Consider the following 15,276-nt stretch of genomic DNA (forward strand, 5'->3'; position numbering starts at 1 on the left):
TACTGTGAAGTCAAAGGCCAACAAAATATGTTTTTATAAAATATATGTACACAAATCTGTGAGGGGGCGGGGTTAAAGGACAGTGTGGTCTCATTGCTGAGATGGTGGGCAGCCAAAAATATTTTAATACAGCAGCATCAAGGTCATTACCCTGGCAGCCAAAGGTGTCGTTATACATACTGAACATTTAATCTCTTGTAATAAAATAAACTGTTGAAACATGAGAGAGAGAGAGGTGTCTGACGTCATCTTAAAGAAACAAACGAGAAGATCTTCATTTATGTTGTTTTTGGACCTCGACCGTTGTAACTCGCGATGCATGCAGAGGTGAAAACACTACAGCGGTTTTTAGATAAATAATACGTTTCTGCTGATTTAACTCTGATCATCCTCTCTGAAGGAATGAACCACTGCAGGGAAATTAAAAACTTGTCACTGTGTCCTGCCAAGGTATACGTTTCCACTGATATACAGTTTGTAAACTCTTTTGAAAGGAAGCCAAAGGCTAAATCAGCATTGAGTAGCCTTGTTTAAGAGAATGAACAAACAGATTTGATTAATTAAAAAAATAAAATAAAGAAATCTTTGGATTATTACCTTAAAAAATTGTGGGCATAGCACTGGGCGCCAGTAGCTTAGTGGTTAGCACACGTGCACCATGTAAGGAGGCTATAGTCCTCCAAGCGAGCAGCTCGGGTTCAAATCCGACCTGTGGCTCCTCCCTCTCTCTCTCTCTGTCCCTGATTTCTCACTCCACTGCTCTATATGTAAAATATAAAATAAAAAGCCCCAAAATAAATATGTTGTGGACATTAAAATTTTGCATTGAACTAAAACTTTAAGTGGGAGCAAAAAACAACAACAATTTGAATACTTTTTTAAAAGGTTTTTTAATGTATTTTACTTTGTCAGCTAGGGTTTTAAAAGTGGAAAAAAACATAATACAAATGAAAAACGTGGGAAAAAGTAGCCTGAGGCAACAAACATAGCGACACTTGTCATTTTGGAACATTGACACAGAAACGTTGGTTCTGTTTGCACTTGAAAACCACACAGTGCATGAAATCAAAGTTTGGATACTGATAAATGAATGCATGCAACATTTATTCCCCTTGACTTAGAAATAATTACGCTCAAATCACATCACATATCATATCTATTTCATTCCGACAAGTAGGTCTAGAGACCAAATTGTGATGGTTGCCATTTTACTATTTTCCTTAGAGGTGCTGTTCAGCTTCCTTTCAGCTGATGGAAAAATGTGATTTGTCGGACGTGAACACATTAACAGAAATGTTCATTCTTTGACTATACATGATATCACCTCTGCAATATTAGTAAGAGCAAAATAAGTATCAGTTATGCTTACTGAATGACATATTGAGAAGTGAGAGTTTTAACTTCAAGACAGAAAAAGTGAGAAAAGATTCATGCTGAAAAGCCACACTCAAGCTTTTCTTAAAGTGCCTTTTTCTCAACAAATACTTAAAACAAACTATATCAAAATAACCAGCATTGCACCACTAAAAAATCATTCTGCCAAACACTTCTTGACACTTACATTTTAGCCCTTGTAACACTTTCTTAACATGTTTAACTTTTCCAGAGGGACAAAAACTGCATCACACTGTCAAATTGTAAAACATAACTTAAATATTCTTCTATTAGCAAAGACTATACTTAACAGGGTAACATCTCAACTGCAACACTGCACAAAAAGCTATGATAAGTTGTTCAGCCTTTTGAACTGAGTGACCAATGAGACCTATCGCTCCCATCAACAACAAAAACAATTCAGAACAAACATGTTAAATTGTCTTAATATGTCATCATCTCAGACCAATAAGATAACTCTGCTCAAACACATTTCCACAACCTTTATGTGTCTCTTTTGTTCAGTTTACTTTGCATGATCCTCCACATCAGATTTCATTACTGCTGATATGACTGTATTTGTTTTTATCTGATGTACCTCATGTTAGTGGTAGTGGTCAGACACTATGGAGATTGGTGGTACTGTACTGCGCTAGGTAGGGCAGTTCTATCATTGCCCCATGTATCCAATACTGGCCCTGCTGGTAGGCCTCAGAGGCTGAGCAGGTCTGAAGGGAGGCCCATAGAAGGCTGGTTTCTCAGGTGAAAATGTCCTGCTCATGGACGGTGCCTGAAAAGCTGGGGCTGCATGATAATGACCCCTACTGACAGCTGCAGGATCAAGAGACACCCTGCGCTTCCATTCATCTGGAGGCTCTGGCAGAGAACTACGCTGCCCTGCAGCTTTGACATTAGAGGCAACCAATGACGGCAGGCTCTGAAACAGAAAGGCCTCATCCACTGAGCCCAAGGGGCTTCTGGATGCTGCCTCCCACGGTGACAGCGGCTTGCAGACTCTTTCCTGAAAGGATGTTTGCTTCTGTGTTGATAAATATGAAGATTGGACTCCAGATGTGTTCCCAGGTGACAGAAATCTGGGAGGCTGCAACAAATTCATTTGCCTGGGCAGGCTCAGAGAGTGGCTTCGACCAAATCCCTGAAAGAGAAGCACATATTGGTTGACTGGTGTTGATGACTTAGCTGCAGACTTTGCTGCCACCATCTGGAACCCAAGACAACAAACGTCATATTGAACTTACTTATCAAGTCTGTGTAAATAGTAAATAAGAATGGTTTTAGCTTTATTTCTGAAATAACTTTATTTTTTCAGATTTGTAGGTCAACTAGAGAGTTGAGTTTTCTTATAAAACCTAGAAAAGATTTGAGTGATGTGAAGAAAATATAAAAGTTAGAAAACAACTTTTATATTTACTTCATATCAGTGAAGCCCTAACCCTTCTCATGTTCAACATATAAATGTTAGATCTAGTTTTTAATACTTAAACCATCATTTGATACATTATTTTAAACAACACTAAAGAACTTACCTGCTGTTGGTTCAAGTAACTTAAATAAGTACAGTGGCTATGTGACAACAAAAAAGGAACATATATAAATCATTCAACATTGTTTGGAACTATATCTTTAAAATACTTTTGTACCATCTGTTTAAAGGGGTAATCCACTTTTATAATTGGATATTTCAAAAGCATTCAGAATCAGAAATACTTTTTTAATGCCAGGGGGAGCTTTAACTTCTAAAACTACAAAGAAATGTGGCTGTAAGAAAATGAATAAATTCTTATTTCTTAGGGTTTTTTCATAAATGGTTATTTTATTATTACTCTAAAGAAGCTGTTCTTGGTGTAGAGCATGAAAAACTATAATCAGTCTTGGGCTTTGCAAACATTCAAACATTTATGACATATAATGATAATAATGATAATTTAATATGACATTATTTTTTCAACCACAAACCAGTTTGAATTTCTTCATATAATAAACAAAATTTCTGTCAATGCTAGCTTTCAACTTCTTCAAGTGAGAAGTATTTGATGGTCTTGGGCTTTTCTTTTACACGTAGCTTCTCTGACTCTGTTATGTTGTTGTCAAGGCTAATATAGGTTTTTGACACAGTGAGTAAGTCATGCATATTAGGAGCTATTAAATATGCTTACAACTTGTGCAATATAAGGCCTGTCTTTTAAGGAAGTAAAGAAAAGCTAATTCTATAAATACAGTTGAATTTTTTTTTTGCTGAAATACTTGATACTGTGAAAAAAATAATCTTTTAGATGGATTTCCCCTTTTGAACAGAGAGTCGGTGTCGTCCTTTATTAAGAGAACTGGGAGCCAAGATCATAGTTCCAAACTTTTCACATTTCAATTTAAAGATGCACGGAGTAAATACTGATAAAACAAATTACGTGAACAGAAGCAGGACACATCAGTGTGGACAAGGTTGTGAGTGACACTAATGACCTTCAGCAAAGAGCCATTTGACTTTTATATCAGGAAAACGTTACGCCCAATAAAGTATTGAATCTTAAAGAAATGATTTTGCTGAAAGAACAGTTAAAGTGAATTCTTAGTTAAAGTGTGAGGTAGTGAAAAATATAAAGGAGGAAATGTAGGTGATCACAAAAAGTGATATAACTGTAGTGCAGGAAAACAAAGTAGAAGCTCGTGACACAGATAAAAAGAACACAAACAGAAGGAAAGAGAAACTTTAATAGTATGATTGTGAAGAAGTGCAATAAACAGTGATATGTTTCAAAGACAGAGACAAACAAGACAATCGTTTCCTATATCAATTTAGTTTCCTCTGTAATAGCAGTACTGTTAAACATCTCTATGACAACTTGTTCATGTTTTACATCAAGGATGAGGATACACAATGTCTGATGACTTCACTGATAGTTCAATAACTGGCCGTAACTGACAATTGCAGAATATATAAAAGACACGTAAAGTAATCAGGACTAATGATCACAACATATTTGAATCCGTTGTGATGCCATAAAAGTTTGGAATGAGACAGAAGGAATTGCAAATTGTATGCATCCAAAAAAAGAAGACGTGCATAGACAGTTTATCTTCAGACATACTTAATGATTCAATCATTTCAGTATATATGATTGCAAAAGTGAGTTATTGTTATCCCAGTATATTTTGAGTTTAAATTCAAATGAAGTAATAAATCAATAAAAGGTTCTGTTGTGTGTGGGTTTGTTTTTTTTTTTTGTTTTTTTTAGTGTCAATTGTGACTACAAAAAGATACAAATGCATGCCATGCATTGTATTTCTAACAAAAGAAAAACAACTGAAGAAAGAAAAACATCTCACACCTGAGACCTTTGTTAGACAAGGCCCCTCTTCACACAGTATTGCACATGTAAAAGCACTTCCTGAGAATCACTCTTAATCATTTAATCTCACATTTTCTTCAAAACACACATACACCACCAAGTTTAAGGAAAATGATATTATATGATGAGCTATTTGCCTAATTTTTTTTATAGTCAATTATTTTACAATTTAAAACTTGCATTGGTAGGCTTGCTTCCAATCTTCTTTTCGTGCATGTCCTGACATCTGCATACTGTAAAAGATTTGGGATTAAGCCTACATTGAGACAGTGCAACATCAATATTTCAATCATTTTCACTGGTAGAATGAGACGTTATATTTGTGACTAAGTTCCAGATGTAATAATATAATGTAAATTCTATGTCTCATTTTTTATTTAACCCAGGCATGACATTAAACAGTAAAGGATCTAATGGAGCATAGCAACAGGCTTCCACTGAGTGCATGCCGCCACTGGCTTCTTAGCAGAGAACTTTGGCCGAGGTGCCATTTGACGTACGCCTCTAGCAATAAGAGATGCAGGAGAAAAGGCTGCAGCTATGCTGTCACCAACAGATGACTGCTGGGAGGATGCGTTTGCAGGTCTGGGAGTAGGTGCTTGCTGGCTGGTTATGTGATGGGCTGTGACAGTGTGCTTTTCATCCACATGCTCGCCAATTGAAAGAGGCTCAGCTGATCTTGTGGGTCTGCGGGCAGAATAATTTGGGGAACTTACCGATACAGGAGACTTTGCGGGGACCTCTGCCTTGCTTTGAACAACAAGCTCAGGGCCTTTATGTGGAGACTGAGAAGAGGCAGCTCTCTGTTTACGTCTCATGATAGCCTCAAACTTTGATGCTTGGGTAGGTTTGGGGCTGGGGCTGGGGCTGGGGCCGGGGCCGGGGCTGGGGCTATTGGCCTCTGGGACTGCATCATACTTGAACAGTGATGAGTCCAACTGATAAGGCTGATGCTTCATGATATCTAAGGCATTGAGGTGCTTTGGGGGTGCTTTAGGTTTCTCTTTGGTCTTAGGCTTGATTTTGGGGCTTGTGGAAGGGGGTTGCTTGGCTGCTGAAGGAGGATAGAAAGGAGAAAGAAGGGGATTGTAAGATAAAGGAGGTGGGGCACGAACATTGGAAGAATACCTCCAATAGTTGGGGAGAGAGGAGGTTGGGGAGCGGGCTCTTGTGTTGTTAACTTGAACTGTTTCAGAATCAACAACAAACTTCTCCATACGGGATTGTCTTTTGGCAAACAATTCTGCCCCTTTTCCCTTCTTAGTTGGACCATCACCAGCCCGATTTATTCCTCCGACTTTGACTTGGCTCTTTTGAGAAGCCTGTGATGCTTTTGATTCATAGACATGTGACAATCCTGCTTGTGGTGGACAGGAGGCTACTGATTGTGGAGCACTGTCTGACTTATTCCTCAAGGGTGACGCTTCATGTGGGCTGTAAGTAGGGCTGCGAGTGTTCATACTCACAGGGGATCGAGGCGATCGTTGACTCCAGCTATTTGCGGTTGGCTGAAGATGAAGCTGAGAAGAGGAGTTGACCGGACCCCAGGCACTGGCAGGTGTTTGAAGTGTTTGATCCGGTGCCCAGCTGTTGGCCATCTGTTGTGACTGAGCCCAATTTTGCTGCTCTAAGTAATGCTGACTATGAGGCCCAGCAGGGCTTTGAGAGGGTTGTAAAACGGGACTTCTTGGTGGAATATTAGGCTCACAAGAAGGACTTCTTCTCATCCAAGGTTGAGAGGTTGGGTTGATCGTAGGTTTGGGGGCAACTGGAGGGGGATTCTTGAGTTTTACTGTTTTTGGTTGCATGAAGTTACAAGCTTCAGCACCTAGACTAAAGAAGTCCTCTTCTGGCTCAATATAAGACTTCCTTTCCCCTTTGCTGTAATGCTGAAGACTTGATTCGTGCTGCAGCGTTGCTAGTTGTTTGTTAGAGGCTTTCCGTTTCGACTCCGGTAGGATGCCTGTCTTGATCGCTGGCACAGATATTCGCTCATCTCTTGATGCTATGATGTCTCCAGTTGGAGACCAAACCTGTGGGTTAGTATTAATAGGCACAGGTACTCTGAATCTTGATTCATGCTTCTTTGTCACTGGAACCATGCCACCGGGCATGACTGTAGAAGTTGTACCATCTCGAAATCCTAGGAAAGGCTTTGCAGTTCTGTTTGGCACCAAGGGTCTTGATACATTGGATTGGTTATTCATTTGTTGAATATTTTCTTGGTATTCTACATGCTGCTTGAAATTTGCATCCACGTAGCTGGCCTGATCAGGATGCATGTACATTTCCTTTGGACCATAAATATTCTGTGCTTCTGCAGGTTCAAGTTGTGTTGATCTTTCTACATGTAATGCTTTACTTTTCTCTTCATGATCCGACACCATTCGATCCATCCGTTTTCGTCGTTGGTCAAACATCAAAACGCCCTTCCCTTTCGTGTCTGGCAGTGCTTCCATTTCTCGAAGACTGGCCCAATTCAGACTTAGATTGTGTTCCTGGTGATAAACAGAATACTCCTCTTCCAAATCGGACCCACTTGAAGCCTCCAAGTTATACTCAGCGGATCTGACTTCCTCAGTTTCTTCCTCTTTTTGGTCTTCACTGTCAAACTTGTTTTCACCAGTCCCGTAACTCACAAGTGTAAACTTCTCAACTCTCTGGCGACGTTTTTTGAACAGCAAGGCTCCTTTATTCTGAGGGTTGGGTGCATTGGTTAGCAGCAGAGCCAGTCGCTTACATTTAGACTTGTTCTCCTTTACTTCTCTTTCTGACTGGCTCTCGTTGTGACTGAGCCCTGAGTGAAAGAGGGAAAGAAGAAAAAATTGGACGGAGGTAAGAGGGGTGTTAATAAATCTATCGTTAATCAGATATACAGTTTTTTATTTATATGATTTATCAGACAGTCAGTGGAAATTTGAGAAGCTATGGTTTAAAAAAAAAAAATTGGCTTAGTGAACTCAATTAACAATGTGACAATTTGCTAAACACTTGGAGGTGTTTTTCACAGTAGTTTTATTTGATCTTAGTTTTAAGATTAAACCACAAGAGCACCAATACAAAATTTTGAAGTTGCTCCAGCTGAAGTAAGCGCACTAATAAAAGCATCATATTTACTTACAGCTAACTTTGGTGGGTCCATGGGGCAAGTAAAACTATCAGCTCACTTTCCATTGCAGTCTTTCTTACGTTGGAAAAGGGATCAGGTAACAGGCCAGGGTGACACATGCTGGTGTCTGTCAAATTTGTTTCTGCCAGCCTCATCATATGGTCATATTTTATTCTTATCCTGCTCTGACTATTAAAGCCATGGGAATTCTCCCTGCAAGTCCACCTAAAATAGACCCCATGTTACAGAATGAAAATAACCCACACATGTTGCTTTGCATAAAATTATTGATGGATTAAATGAGGTCTCCAGCTTTATACAACACCTATAATACTGACAAGTAGAACATTTAATTTAAGGTTAAAATCAAAAGTGAATTCCTGCCTGGCACTGAATTTAAAAATATTCTAAGTAAGTTATGCATTGTATACAGTTTGAAAACATGTATTCTGTACAGTCTGCTCTACAAGCTTCACACATCTTCTTAAATATAACTAGTGAAGGTAGAAGAAAGATACTTACGTGTGTGCCTTGCCCTGTGCCTGTCCGGTCTGCACAGATCTGTGTCAGACTCCGAGTTCCACTTCTCTGCCTGCTCAGCACTCTCGTCTGAAATTCCAAAGAAGACAGAAGCAGGAGGTGCTTCACTGCACCCTCCTTCCTCTGAGAATGCAACCCTTCTGTTCCCAGTCCCTGAGCCCTGCCTATTACTGGCTCCCAAGGGCTGTTCTGCGGTCAGGGTCAAGGCCAGGGTCATATCAGCAGTGCAGCCAATAGAGGAGGAAGATGAGTGGGAATGTGGCCGTGATATCTTGCCAGATTGTAGCTCAGAGTCAGGACGCTGTGGATGTGGGGATAGTGATGTTGGTGAGCTTTGGATGTGAGGAGACTCTGTAATGGATTCTCTCGACTCACTAAGGTAGACGTCATCCTCTTCTTGGTATGAGACATCCTCTTCACTACCGCTGAGTTCAGGTGGGTACTGCGGCTCACCTGCAGATTCCCAGTCTTTTGATTGATGGCGTTCTGGGGACTCGTCGTCAGACACTTGGGTGTGAGAAGACTGAGGGTCTGATTGGTACTCTGCATCACTGGCATCATCTTCATAGTAGGACTCTGCCAAGGTCTCAGACACGCAGAGTTCCTGGGAACCATCTGAACCTGACCAAGGGACCAAGTTATGTTTGCTGTCAGGGTCCTCAGCTTCTGGGTCCATCTAGAATGTTGTCTCACAATGTCGTAGGTGTCATCAGTAATACCTTTGTTAAGACAAAGACAAACAACTTCAGCTTTAAATGTCCTTTCATTTTCCGCATGGATAATTAAACAATTACACACTTGCAATTATGACTCTCACTCCTTCTAATCCAAAGATTTCAGCATTCGTGCACTTTGTAATATATCTAGCTATCATGTAATTGTCAAAGTTATTCCTATCCCCAATAGGGAGTGCATCTTTCTTTTGGCAGTTGCATCGGGGCAGCCATCGCTCTAAATGGAATGGTATGTAATATCCAGGGGGGGAAACAGCATTCACATCCAACAGCATAAGCAAAACAATGGCATGGCTGTTTTTCCGAACTTCTGTTTATACAGCAGAGTTTTTCCTGTCTCACATCTTTCACAGCAACAAATATCAGCACTGCAGTGGCTGTCAGCATTTCCATTTAAGAACTAAATCTGAGTGACCGTGCATAGTAGAAATACTGGGCCTCTTACTCCCTCACATAAATAAATTAAATTAGTTTCTCTATTATTTTGCCAATGAACTATTGAATCAAAATAAATTATATAAAGTGTCTTAAGAGATAAAATTATAACATAGAGTTTAAATAAAATGCTTTTCCCTCCAGACATTAATTTTGACTAAAACTAACATTAAATTCAGTGTAGCTCCTCACACCCTTTTCAGCTTGATTTATAGATCCATCCATCCATCCATCCATTATCTATACCGCTTTTCCCCCTCTGGGGTCGTGGGGGGCTGGAGCCAATCCCAGCTGTCATTGGGCGAGAGGCCAGGTACACCCTGGACTGTGTGCCAGTCAATCACAGGGCTGACATATAGAGACAGACACGCAGCCACATTCACATCTATGGACAATTTAGAATCACCAATTAACCCAACGAGCAGGTCTCTGGGGGGAACCCACGCATGCACAGGGAGAACATTGAAACAGAAAACTGCACCACCTGCACCAACTGCACCAACTGCACAACTGCACCACCCTGGTTTATAAATATGAACTGAAAATAGTGCCCTCATAACCTAACATGGAACAGTAAAATTCAGGATCAACATTCTTTTGTTATGTTTTATATCAACACCTGTACTATATGAACAATAAGAACAAGCTTCCAGATCAAAGGATCTTGAAGCAGTCTTCTGCATCAAATGGACTTTTGACTTCTACAAACACAAGCCTTTTACTCTCAAACACATTTCCAGACTTCCCCCAGAAGGTGGTGCCACAGTACTCTGTACCACCATGAGAAGACGCCTCTGGCTGCTAACCAGATTCAAAAAGGACAATCAATGAGTTATAAAAGGTTCATATTTAAAGGTCTTTCCTCATCTGATTTGAAACTATTTATGACATATCTATTAATTATTCATTTCATTGTCAGCATGTGATTAACAGATTATATCTGTAAGAAAAAAAGGTCAGAGGTTGTTTTGTGCATTAGTTTTTCACTGTGCACAATCAAATAATCATGAGGACTTTGGACTTTTTTAACAGGGAGGAAATAAAAAAAACAAAGATATGTTTTCAGAAGGGCTCAGGGCAAAGCCAACCATCAATGACTTGTAAAATACATGTAATATTTAACTCACTGCATTCAGAGAAACTAGGTATGCCTAAATCCAAACCAGAAAATTACAGAAATCAATCATGCCAGCAGCATTAATTAGATGTAAACTAAACACAAATAATGGAAGAACAACCGAATGATTTAGCTACTTATGGATCCATAAAATAAGTTAAGATGAGAGGGAACGGGTTTGTCCACAGGGTGGCGCTATTAGGGAATTAAATCATTAGATCAGAACAAATTGTCCCAATTAGAGTTTGAACTCTAACAGCAGATTTAAAATGACATAACATCTACTGTTGGATGACGACTAGATCAGCCTAAAAGGGGCTCTGATTTTCTTTTTGTTCACAGACTTAGAGGAACAATGTGATCACAGAGTGATACTATTGCATCTTGAAAGTTATCCTGTGTGTGTTATATTGCATGCCACTCGTAATTTTTATAGAAACGTTTGTTTGACATCATTTTTATTTAAATGAAAGATTAATCTTAAAATCTGTGTCGGAATGGAAACTGTCATTTTGATTGATTAGCGAAAAAGGTATAAGTAATTTTCTTTTGGTTAAAAATATAACTAAAGATCTAAAGTTATCCTACAGCTTGGTACTTTTCAAAACAATCAATCATAAAAATATCCGAGACTGTATAATTTATAATCACATAAGTATCAAAGTATAAAGAATTTAGACAACCTTGGCCCACCAAGTTTGTTTTCTCTGCCCTTCCTGTCATGTACTGTCTGCTGTCTTTGTAACCTTAACAATACGACTGCAGTATGATATTTTGGTCTCATACGTTTGATGCACTAAGTTAAATCCATTGTAATTGGATATTTAGATATTGCAGCCATTGTGTAACTTTATACTCGTGCAGTTGATGCAAACTTTTTTTGTAGCACATGGCTAACTTTTATGTTTGTGCAGCAAAACTGGATAGAAAGTTGTTGAATCCTCGGACAAACTGCTCTAGACTACATGACGTATGATGCATTTTGACCACACAAAGGTCCTGTGACACTTACAGCCGCAGGATCACTAAAATGGTACCAACTCTTGGACACTGTGTCCAATGCCCACGCTTCCCTTCACACTTGGTTCCACTTACTCAACCATCATTAAGCCTTACTTTGGAGCTACTAGAGTCTTTGTTTCCTTTTTTGGCAGTAAATGTCAGTATGTTGATTCGTTGCTATGGAAACAGGAAGTCAGCATCCCTGACAAAAGAGTGAACTCTTGGTCTGTGGGATGACCCCCGCGAGGATCAGATGTTTCCATGTTCAGCATCATTATAGAGTCGGTGTTTTTCACCGGTAATGAGAAACACTCAGGTTTAGTCTTAAAGAAAGAAATAATGTCATCATAAAGTTAAGACAAATCTCAACCCAGACAAATGTCACAATCAATACAACTATAAACAAGATTTTACATAAATAAACCTTAATTAAAAAGCTGCAGCAGAAACTAGAGTTATAGCCTTCTATGTAAAAAAAGTCAATAAAAAAAAAAAATCGTCAATAGTGATGCTAAGGACACTTAAGACGCTTTCTTTATTTCTATACAAAGACACATATTAAAGCTTATGGCAGGCAGACTTTGAGGAAACCAGAATGCATAAAACTTACAACAGCAGGATGAATGAAACAAGGATATCATCTCAGATACAAAACTTTAGATTAAGAACATTTTCACTCTCAGGAAAAAATCCACTACTCACAGTTTTTTTTATCCCTGAACCAAGCGAAGGAAAAGAAATCCAAAAAGATGCTTCAATAGTTGATATCCAGCCTTAGAGACTTCCCCTCCTGCTTGCTGATGTTCAGGTTACCTTTCACTTTGCACATTGTGCAGCATTACTCGTTCGTGTGTGCTACTGTATTTAAAGAGAGAGAAGAAGAGGTGTTCCTGACCCTAACCCCCCCTTCAGACACAGCTCGGTAAGCATCAGGCAGCTGCAGCTCGGTGACATCATGAACGTGTCCTTAGCAAACTTTGAAGACATTTTTAGAGGGATTTGAGGAATGCATCATGCTTGGTATTAAAACAGAGACGTACTTTTAGATATATTTTCCATGTTTAATTACTCAGAGAAATACAGACAAATTAAAAAGATCAACTCAGTTATACCTTTCAGTATTTCACTCCACCTCACTGTTGAGTGTCAATAACCGCTGTCTCATTTGGGTCAGATCGTGATTTTAAAATATGGATAATAAATTAAATGCTAAAGTAGCACATAAGAAAGCTGCTGTACAGTAAATAGATGGGGTAAGGCTGCTGTTCACTGTGACAGGATGCCCATATATGGAACTAAATCTGAGCTGAAAATGGGGGTTTTGAAGAAGTACAATGGAGAAACTTGCCTTCTGTAACCAATACCCATGAATTACTCATTTCTTTAAGATAACATTTAAAATCACATTCTTAGTGTCCCCCTCCCCTATAAAGGTGAAGATACCTTTACTCAAGGCTTAAAGCTTGCTTAAAGTTAATGCAAGCGGTAGCTACTCCTCTAAATATTTTTTTTCCTGTCTTTGTTGATTCCATGATCGATGTATGCCCTCAGGAATGATTGTATCACAAAATAGGTATTGATCTTAAACCTGGTCTGTCCCTTGGGCAGATTTAAAACATACAGAGCATGTTACACTGATGACAACCTGAACTTCTCACATGCTTTAACAACCCCGGGTTGCTGACATGTTCAGTCAGTCTGTGTATTCATTGACACCTAAAGTCTCAATCTTACGCAAGCATGGCCTCTACATTTAGTGTTAATTCATTACAATTTACATTTAGACACAGATTAGACAGTAAACTGTGCAGTACTTTTCATAGACATACACAACTCAACAGTCATGGTGGTTACAAATGTCACATTACATCCTCAGGGTTCAGATCTCAGTTGTTTGCACACAGATTTTTGATGTTCCATGTTTTTCATATTGCAAACTTTTTTTGCAATCCAGCAGTCTGAACCTTTTCCATATTCTTCATGGTATAATGTGCCTGTTAGACTAAGTATACTGTTTAATGCTTATATTCTTACATTATTATTAACTGTAGACGTTTCTTTGGTTCCATTTTAACAAAATGAAAATATGCACTATTACATGTAAAAATATAAGACCACCATTTTTATTCTGTCAACTTTTAAAAAGGACAAATCATCCAGTTGAAATGTGGCCATCTCTAAAAGAGACATAACTTGTTTACAATCCCGAAAAAAAGAAGATTGAGCTATTTTGTAAAATATAATGTAATGATTTGCAAAAACACTGAAACCCCATATTTTATATATTTGATTGAAAATAGCACAAAGAAACTTTATCAAATGTTGAAATTTAGAAATGTTATCGATTTTGGACAATGATAAGCCCCATTGGAATTTGATGTCAACAACATTTTTAAAAAAAAAGTTGGGTCAGTGGCAACAAAAGGCTGGAAAGGTTGTGAAATGCTTAACAAACACCTGAGGGAAGATCTCACAGTTAATTAGATTAACTTGTAACTAATTAGTAAGAGTAAAGATGGGGAGGGAGTTCACCGCTCTGTGAAAGACTGTGTTGGAAAATATTACAACAACAACAACAAGAAAACATTTTTTTTAATATACTGCACAGCATATTTTCCTCCTCTTCTCCTTTCTTTGTTCTTAGTTTTTATTTCAGTTATTGTTCTTAATTCTTATATTTAATCAATCTGCCTGTCTATGTCTACTCCAAATGTTAGTTTTTATGTTAGTGTTGTTGTATCATGTGTGTTAATTCCTAAAAGCATAACCAGGGCCAAGGATTGCAAATAAGCCATGGCTAAAAGTCCTATATACATTGCATCGGTTGCACTTTAATTAGATGTAACAATGCTTGTATTGTGCCTGAAAATTCAACTGATAAATAAATAAACATATTATTGCAAAGAATCTGTGAATTTCATTGTCTACAGTACACAATATTATTAAAATATTCAAATAATCTGAAGAAACCTCTGTCTGCAGGGACAAGGTCAAAAAACAATATTTGATGGTGGGGACCTTCAGGGCCCTCAGATGGCCTCGCATTAAAAACAGACATAAGTGGACATTAATACACAGGCTCAGGGAATCTTCCAGAAGCTTCTTCGTCTTTGAGCACAGTGCATTTTGCATTAAGAAATAATAACCAAACTCTAACAGGCAAACAGCAAACTGTTCCAACTGCATCAACTAGATCTAGAAAGAGTACCGTCTTCTGAGGGTCCAGGCTCATGTGGTCTGACGGTTCCAAATGTGACTTTCTCTTTTGGAATTTTCAATTAAATATGGGTTGCAAATCATCACGTTTTTATTTACATGTTACACAATGTCTAAACTTTATTGAATAAAGGGTTGTTGGTCCCTTTCCTCTTGACAAGGCTTTTTTTTTTGCAGAGTCTTAACACAGCTTTTAAAAGATGTGATTCCTGGCTAAGAAGGTGAGGATGAATCACCACATCCCTCTTACTAATCACCATTGTTTTGTCTGTATTTGTTTTACACACAAAGTGAGTGATTGAGGTTACTTGTATACAGTAAACCCCAGTTGTGTGGATGACTGTAATGATTGATATGGTGCTGGTGAATGTGTCTTGTTTG

The 15,276-nt window shown here is 38.5% G+C and overlaps 1 protein-coding gene across 5 annotated transcripts; it reads right to left on the bottom strand.

The window, feature by feature from the left end:
• Nucleotides 1-871: 871 nt before the first annotated feature.
• On the bottom strand, nucleotides 872-9,082 carry synpo2b (synaptopodin 2b). 5 transcript variants are annotated; one of them, XM_029279319.2, is made up of 4 exons: nucleotides 8,374-9,082; nucleotides 5,459-7,539; nucleotides 4,923-4,975; nucleotides 2,364-2,530 (listed from the first exon to the last, which is right to left on the bottom strand). In XM_029279319.2, exons 1-4 carry the CDS (start codon nucleotides 9,065-9,067, stop codon nucleotides 2,506-2,508), a joined length of 2,853 nt encoding a protein of 950 aa, XP_029135152.2. In that variant the 5' UTR covers nucleotides 9,068-9,082; the 3' UTR covers nucleotides 2,364-2,505. The 5 variants fall into 5 exon arrangements, with proteins under 5 accessions (XP_029135153.2, XP_020499473.2, XP_029135152.2 ...); XM_029279320.2 differs by lacking the exon at nucleotides 4,923-4,975 and having other exon boundaries at nucleotides 872-2,530; nucleotides 6,209-7,539; XM_020643817.3 differs by lacking the exon at nucleotides 4,923-4,975 and having other exon boundaries at nucleotides 872-2,530.
• Between the last annotated feature and the right edge of the window lie 6,194 nt (nucleotides 9,083-15,276).

This window comes from Labrus bergylta, chromosome 1, assembly GCF_963930695.1.
Source record: "Labrus bergylta chromosome 1, fLabBer1.1, whole genome shotgun sequence".
NCBI classification, from domain to species: Eukaryota; Metazoa; Chordata; class Actinopteri; order Labriformes; family Labridae; genus Labrus; species Labrus bergylta.

Excerpts from the sequence above, each read along its gene's own strand:
- synpo2b (XM_020643817.3), bottom strand. The coding sequence starts at position 9,067 with ATGGACCCAGAAGCTGAGGACCCTGACAGCAAACATAACTTGGTCCCT. Across the intron at positions 7,540-8,373 it reads GCACAGGGCAAGGCACACAC|GGCTCAGTCACAACGAGAGC; the intron begins GTAAGTATCTTT and ends TCTTTCACTCAG. Across the intron at positions 2,531-5,458 it reads CCGCAAAGTCTCCTGTATCG|GGATTTGGTCGAAGCCACTC; the intron begins GTAAGTTCCCCA and ends CTTCTCTTTCAG.